The sequence below is a fragment of the Podarcis tiliguerta genome (genome assembly GCF_965153285.1).
Source record: "Podarcis tiliguerta genome assembly, chromosome: 6".
NCBI classification, from domain to species: domain Eukaryota; kingdom Metazoa; phylum Chordata; class Lepidosauria; order Squamata; family Lacertidae; genus Podarcis; species Podarcis tiliguerta.
In genome coordinates this window covers 45,225,107-45,232,819 of record NC_139539.1, presented here as the reverse complement: position 1 = coordinate 45,232,819, position 7,713 = coordinate 45,225,107, and the positions used below count along the sequence as shown (strand labels likewise).

General features: G+C 40.9%; 1 protein-coding gene across 1 annotated transcript; it reads right to left on the bottom strand.

Moving 5' to 3' along the window:
- Positions 1-925: 925 nt before the first annotated feature.
- On the bottom strand, positions 926-7,094 carry SRSF3 (serine and arginine rich splicing factor 3). Its single transcript, XM_083445960.1, has 6 exons — positions 6,877-7,094; positions 5,915-6,122; positions 5,068-5,202; positions 2,986-3,024; positions 1,999-2,085; positions 926-1,789 (listed from the first exon to the last, which is right to left on the bottom strand). Exons 2-6 carry the CDS (start codon positions 6,118-6,120, stop codon positions 1,762-1,764), a joined length of 495 nt encoding a protein of 164 aa, XP_083302086.1. The 5' UTR covers positions 6,121-6,122; positions 6,877-7,094; the 3' UTR covers positions 926-1,761.
- Between the last annotated feature and the right edge of the window lie 619 nt (positions 7,095-7,713).

Sequence of the window (7,713 nt, the reverse complement as noted above, 5' to 3'; positions counted from 1 at the left end):
ATTTTTCAGCAAGGCTTCCGATACCTGGGTTACATGTGATATGACCCATGTGCAAAGGTTCAAGGTAGTACATAAAAGTGACTCATGTCACTCTTGAGTGTTGTTTTCATAGGGTTTAGTTCGCAATTGCCCCCTCCAAGCCTGTCTCCCCAAAAAGACACCTACTTCAACAGCTCATTCTGCTGTGAGTTTTTTTGTTTTTTTACAAATGCTTTATCCACATAGGTTGACAAGGCACAATGGAACTCTGCAAGACAAGTCTTTAATGAAGCATGCATTTCCCCTTTTTGAAGCCGTTTAAGATAGAATATTAAACATTAACAATCTTTGGATGACCATGTAATTTTCCTTAAAAGGCTAGATAATGAAATTAAACCAAATGTTTTCAAGTAGTATGGATTTAATCTAAAATTCACAAGACCAATTATTTTCTGGGCACAAGACCAATGGATAAACGTTGCATGCAACATTTGTTTTAATGCAGAGCATTTAAAGCTTTGTCGGCATTACAAAGCTTAATTTTTATGCTTAACTTGAATCCCTGCATAGCAAGTTCACTTTTGGTATACAAGTTTGAGTGCTTCATTACTAAAATGAATGCTCATTGGAGTGCAGCATGCTAAGCCAATCATTATTGTAACTTGTTGTGAATGTGTTGTAGTAAGTAACCATGTATTACCATAGATGATGACTGAGGCAATTGCCTCTAGGTATTTGAAGAGGTATTTTAAAAGGAACTATGTGTGGTCTGTTACTTACATATGAACGTTCTCTGAATAGCTCTTTATCCAAACATTAACACAGTGAAATTTGATTATGGCTTCGAATTGTTCACAATAACAGATTTGAATTAAACTGTACACAAGTCCATCTGAATGTTATATTTGCACGAAAGTTTGTCAAAATACGAAAGTTAAATACTTAGAACGATTTGTAACCAAAATTTTAATCCAAAGATCTCAAAGAGTTTACAGTGACATGACAACTTATGCACAATAAGAAAATTTCGCATCTACAATGTACCCTTATGCACCCAAATCCTTTAAGCTAATCATCTGTTCTTTTGGTCTGCTCTATAATGAACAGATTAGGCAGTTCACATTTCAGCAGTTAAGTACTGATCCACACAAAGATACAAAACTTAATCTACACTTTTACATGGTAGAAGGTAGTTCTGACTAAACTGGTATAAATCAGAACTTGTAAAACAGTATCAAAAACATATAGCTCCCACAAGGCTTTCATAACCCTTTTGCTTACTATTGGTTTTATCCTGTCCATTAACCCTGCTCTCACCCTGCATAGATTGCCCATTTGTGATTGTAGCAAATGCTCAGGATTAAAAGGTCATGTGTGTTGTGTACTTCCTTTCAAGTTTAGATCCTGCAGAGATTCCAGAACACAATATTTATATGAAGAACATTTGCCACTTGCATGGCTTTTGAGGTTTTATTTGGTAAGTCTATGCAAGGTTATTAGCTAAACATTAATGCAAATCAAAGTTATGCTTAAGGGTACACTGTAAAGCAACAAGTTATTACACTTCATATGACCTGCTCAGAACCATATACAGATTCACAACTGTTACATTTGTCACCTGTTACAAGAGACAAGAAAAACAAAATTTGACAGCTAAAACATTTTAAAAATGCACCAAGCTTATGAAGTCTTAAAAGAAAACAATGTTCTGTACATACTCCTTTCACATACTCCTTTCTTCAGATCTAATATGACTTCCTGTACACTGCTGTTCCTGAAGTTCTATTTCCTGTCATTTGACCTGGAACGGCTAGATAGAATATACATTGAGATTCTCAGTCAAACAATGGAAGTAGTACAGTATCGTTATTTAAACATACACCTGAAATTTCAACTAGACAAATTGACCTATTATAAGGCTTTTAATTAGTGCACTAATGAAAATGACATTTCTCTAGTAAATATGCTACAGAATTAAACTCTGTATTCCAGACATTAAGGTTATGGAAGTGTTCTTACCTACGAGATCTGGAAAATGAACGGGAAGGCTTATGATTTCTCTCCCTTGACAGTGATCTCTCTCTCCTTCTATCTCTAGAAAGGGACCTATAAAAGGAATAATCAGCATTTCAAAAGAATATATTTTTCATGCAATTCTTGAAAAACAGCATACTCAAATCTCACTCCTTGAATAACCTTTTTCTTGTAGCTTAAATTCATATTTTTAAATATGTTGCAAATTAATGGCTATAACATACTAATGTATGTGCACAGGTTTTACTTTCTATTTGAGCAACACATGCTATCAATGCATTAACTAGTACAGTGCTTGTAAACATACTTGAAAATCTTAATTTATGAGGGATATTTTAGAATAATATGTAATTCATCATTGATACTCGATTCAAAACGAAAGGTGTTTTAGTTTATCACAGCATTTGATGGCAGAAAAACACACACTTTTAAATTGTTTAAAGCTGAATTCAGATTAGACTATACTTTAAAAAACACATTTGGCATGCATTTTACACAGCATACTGACAACTGTGCTGGCCAAGTACACTTTCAAAGGAGTCAAGAGATTTATGGCACTTTAAGTGTATAATTCAACTATCCTTTGGGCTATGAAATATCACACCTGTGGCATCTGCACCACAGTGCCATCTGTTTAAGGGGGTGGGGAGTCCCTTGTTCTATAAGCACTATCTAGGCCAGGGGTCAGCAAACGTTTTCACCAGGGGGCCAGTCCACTTTCCCTCAGACTTTGGGGGGCAGACGGGTGGACTATATTTTGAAAAAAATAAAAAATGAACGAATTCCTATGCCCCACAAATAACCCAGAGGTTCATTTTAAATACAAGGACACATTCTACTCATGTAAAAACATGCAGATTCCCGGACCGTCCGTGGGCCGGATTTAGAAGGAGATTGGGCCAGATCCGGCCCCTGGGTCTTAGTTTGCCTACCCATTATCTAGACAACCCAAGTGCGGCACCAATAGTTTACCTGCTGCGGCTACGGGAGAAGCTTCTCCTTCGTGGAGATCTACAATCAAAAATAGAAAAGTGAGTATTTTCATCAATTCAACATTAGTGGGGCGAGGCAATTCCCAACTTGTCAAGTCACTGTTGGGCCCAGTGAATGTGCCAAATAACATGGCACTCATCGTCCAGCAAAATGGAAAGATTCAGGCATTAAAAACTCAAGTGTGATCAGCACGCTTCCAACCATGAGTTTGCTTTAACTAACACCATGTCATAAGCAAACCTGTCCAATGCAGCACTTCCATCTCAACTAAATCCACTGCCTAGAACACTATACTAATGTCCCACAAGTAGTCCCAAAATTGGTATAAACCAGTATTTTGGAACCCATGCAAGGTAAAAGTCCGCAACAGGACACAAGGTACCAAGTGAAAGACTAACGCACACCGTGACAAAGCCATTAAACACCATTAGAACTGCATATTTGTGAATGTAAAAATTTAAAATGTCATAGTGTGTTTAGTCTAAAGAACCTTAGTTTGCCCAGTTTATCCCAAAAGTAATTGTTTTAAGTTCCGAAAACTGTTAGTAAAACAGTTTAAAGGTGAAAGGAGTTGGCAGATTTTTGCAAGGAAGAACTAAGTTAGCAATTAAATGTAGTTTGCCATCTCGCATGCAAATATACTGCAGTTTAGTTTCTTATATTAAGTTTCCTTAACACCCTTAAAAGTTTTATTCAAGCAACATAGGTATGTTACCACGAAATTATGCACAGCCAGCCTTTGATTGAGAAAAAGTAATTACTTATAAGCCGCTTACTCCTTATTTTTACCAGCAGTAAACTGTATAAGCAGGAAAAACTTACTAGTTTTTGGTTTCAACAAGCTAGAAATGGTGAGGTGAGGCTGCCGGACTGACTGCCAAGAAGAATTTGCTGAAAAGGTTTTGCCAGATGTTGCGTTGTATTTAGTTGGTTGGCGAAGGGGGTGTTGTGGATTTTTCCTGCTTTTTTGTTAGCCGAAGGCTGCTGCTGCAGTTGTTGTGAAGACATTTGGTAAATAAACAGCTGAGCTGATTGGCCGGGAATGTGTGGGCGGTCGAGGTGGCTGCTGCCGATTTGGTTAAGGTTGGAGAGAAGGCTGAGAGAAAACAGCATGCTCGGGAACCAAAGGGCGGTGCAACCTGACGACTGGCCATGCCTGGGTCATGTGAAACGACACCAGCCAAGCTGAATGGGGCGCGCTGGTCACATGACGCTGAAAGGGCTAGTTGACTGGCTAATGCAGACTCAGAGGGTGGTGAGAAGAGACATGATGGTGACTCTGTAACGGGTTCATTTTTATTAATAGATGGACCAAAAAAAGCATAAAAAAATGAAAAACAAGCCATCAGTACAACCATCTATTAGCTAACAAATACTCCTATTGTGTTCTACAGTGAAAGGGAACAGATTTCACTCTCTTATCTTGTATGGACTTCATTTACCTGAAACAGGCTAAAATCAGCCCTTGCAGAAATAAAGACCTTAAGTACGACTAATAAACACCCAACCAATCTGTCAGGGTCAGAGAATGCATTACTTGTAAAAAGCCTGCTTTATTTTGAAATTTATTCCTGCATAACTCAAAAGTTGGTCATATTTCAACAGATTTACTATTGTCAGATTTAGCTAAGCAACTGTTCATTGCTTCAGCATTTTTAAAACAGTTGCCTGCCTGGCATCATTGTGCTAAAGTGGAAAAATCTCAAGTGGGTGAAAAAGCCAAGCTGTTGTATGCAATGTTTACAACAATGGTGTAAAGAAAAGCAAAAAAAACCAAGTTGGAGTACTGGGAAGAAAAAGAAAGTGACTAGGAGATGAACAGACTTCAGAAGGAAAGATGATAATCCATGTTAGAGGGCACTATCAACTGGTATAGACACCTAAGGATAAAAGTCAGTGTTCAACACAATGTATCCCTCTAACACATATTCAATGCTTTAAAATTCTGTGTCTGGGTAGGTATAGACAAGCATATATATATATATATTTTTTAAAAAAGTCTATTATGCCAAATGGTAATACTGCCAAACATTACTATACAAATTATTTGCTCCTAAATACCTGCGGCGAGGTGGAGGACTTCTCCTACGATAGTCATCTCGAGGACGTCTACCCCATGAGGGAGGTGGACCACGGTTCCGACTACGTTTTTCACCATTGGAGAGTTCAACCCTGACACGACACCCACAAAGTGTTCTAAGAGAAAAAGGGAAGGGTTGTTAGTTCTAATAGCCTAATAAAACTAAGCCAGACACTTCAACTAGTGCCCCTGTATTTCCCTAGTTATTTAAACTTCAACACAAAACCATACCAAGTCAGTCTAATTTTGTTTTGTTTAACTGAAAATTAGACTGGGGACCAGTATTTCACTCCTAAGAAGCAGCCAGCACTTAAAATTGTTTTGATCATATAGAACGCATATTCAGCTTCAGGCTTATTATAGATGTCAAAATAATAATGTTTTTAAATCAACATGAGTGAAATTCAGCTACAGACTGAGCCATTAAGAGCCTGCAATGTTGAGCATATTTCCATTTTTTAAAAATATTAAATGTTTGAAACAGGGCACTCAGAATCACAAGAGCTCACAACCAGTGTTTCCAAAACTTGATAGCTGTGCAAAATCTAGAAACTCAGGAATAATATGCAACATGTTTAAACTGTACTCAAAATAAACTCTTCTAACACAAGCGAAGGATTACATTTCACACAAATTTAACAGACTGTTAGTAAGGATTACTTCCCAGCCCCACTAGCTCCCACAGAAAATCAGTTATATTTCTTTTGGATCTCCAAGTACAGAAGCCAGGCTATTTGTGACCAATTTTCTTTTCAATCAAAGCAGCATATTACATTAATAGATCAGAGTACACACATAAGCTCAACCCAAATGTAAGTGAATTTTTACCTCCCATCTAGTTCTCTGACTGCATCAGCAGCATCACGTGGGTCCTCAAATTCAACGAAAGCAAAACCAGGGGGATTCCTAGCAACCCACACACTACGTAGTGGTCCATAGTAGCCAAAAGCTCGTTCCAATTCAGTTTTGTTGCCATTGTTCCCAAGGTTACCTACATAAACCTTGCAGTCCAGTGGACACGAATCACGATGCATCTCTGAAAGACATGCAAGGAAAAACTGGTTTGCCTTCTGTTCATATTTATTAAATAGTTAGGGAACCTTTTGGGTTATAAGGTATTTGAAACAGGCTCATGATTTTGAAAATACAGTGCAGATGATTTGACTTACAACGCATAACTATTCATACATTTAAGTCCATCTTATAATCTACTTTAGAAATATAATCCATTGTTCCAAGGTATTAATCATCTTATATTGAAGACCCATACTCCGGGCCCTTAAAACACACAAGCGAAGTCAAAATTAAGAGACCTCGATATAAGAAAGGAGTTGCCGATCCTTTCCCCCATTTGAGGGCATCCAGGGGTTGACAACTGGTCTTGGAAGGGCATGTTGTGTTTAGATCCCCAAAGCAGGTCCGCATCAAGGCAGCCTGTGGGGACCAACGCAGGTCCCCATCAAGGCAGCCTGTGGCTGCTCGCTCACGAGGAGACGAAAAGGGCTTCTTACGCCTTGGGTAACTGGCGCGCCTACTACTGAGCGGTTTCCCGCCCATCGCGGAGGCCTCTGGCCCTCACAATTCTCCCTCGGTTCGACTCGAGCTTGCGCATATAATACCCACCACGCCGCCCCTCAGGCTCAGGCAGTCCGCCTCCCCTTTCATCTCCTCCCCGGGTCCAACATCCCGGCGGGAGACCTGACGTTACTTCAACCACACAAAATGGCGGCGGCTCTTTGTCCGCTGCCGCAACCGCGAGGCCTTCCATCCCGACCAAGCCCCTCCCTCACCGGCTGCCGGGCCAGGAGTGTGACCGACTCTCACGAGTAACCGCTACACGGTTTTATGATTATTATTTTTCGGTCGCCTCCGCAGTCTCCCTCGCTTCTCGCCCCTCAGCCACCGAGCTCGATCGCTGCGTCGCCCGTTTTCCCGCCAAGACTCGATTCCGCCGCCTCTCCCACTTCGTCGCACTGGACAAAATGGCGGAAGGCGCCTACACACCCCGAGTTTATATATGTCCTGCCCATCTAGCACGTGACCAGGATTCTCACCAATTGCACGTCGCTTCTCCGGTGATCGACGGTTCCTTGCGCCCTACCCCCTTTCTCAGAGAGACGGCTCCGCCTCAAGGAGCAGATCCTTCCTGACGCTTCTTGTTCGCTTAGTAGTGCCTGCTCCTATTACCCAGTAGGCCGGGCCACTGTCACCGTGGCAACCAGAGAATAGGTGGGGCGGGGCCGACAGTGCCTCACGGAGGCTCAGGGCTTATGGTGGAAACGTGTGGGGCGGGAGGTGTCCCATTATTTACTAAAGGCCGGTGGGGTTTCGCTCCACTGCTCCATTTCCACTTCGACGCAATCGCTTTTCAAATTTCCCGGATGAGCTCTTTGTATTAAAGGGCGTCCCTGTTTTAGAAGCGCGGCATCTCTCTCTTCAGCTTTAACCTGAACCCGCACTGGATTGTGGAGGGAACCCACCTCGCCATTAATCCTTCAAAGGGAATTTAAGGCGGCCTCAGTTCTGATTCTTTTCTCCTAACGATTTACAAAGTGGGGCTTGTTTCCGAAGAGCTATGTTTCCCCTTTGCATAGGTGTTGCCCATCCCAGGTGCTGTACGAAAAAGG

Coding starts and splice junctions, on each gene's coding strand:
- SRSF3 (XM_083445960.1), bottom strand. CDS start 6,120: ATGCATCGTGATTCGTGTCCACTGGACTGCAAGGTTTATGTAGGTAAC. Junction 3,025..5,067: donor AGTCCTCCACCTCGCCGCAG/GTATTTAGGAGC, acceptor TTTTGATTGTAG/ATCTCCACGAAGGAGAAGCT. Junction 2,086..2,985: donor TTCTCCCGTAGCCGCAGCAG/GTAAACTATTGG, acceptor TTCCTTTTATAG/GTCCCTTTCTAGAGATAGAA.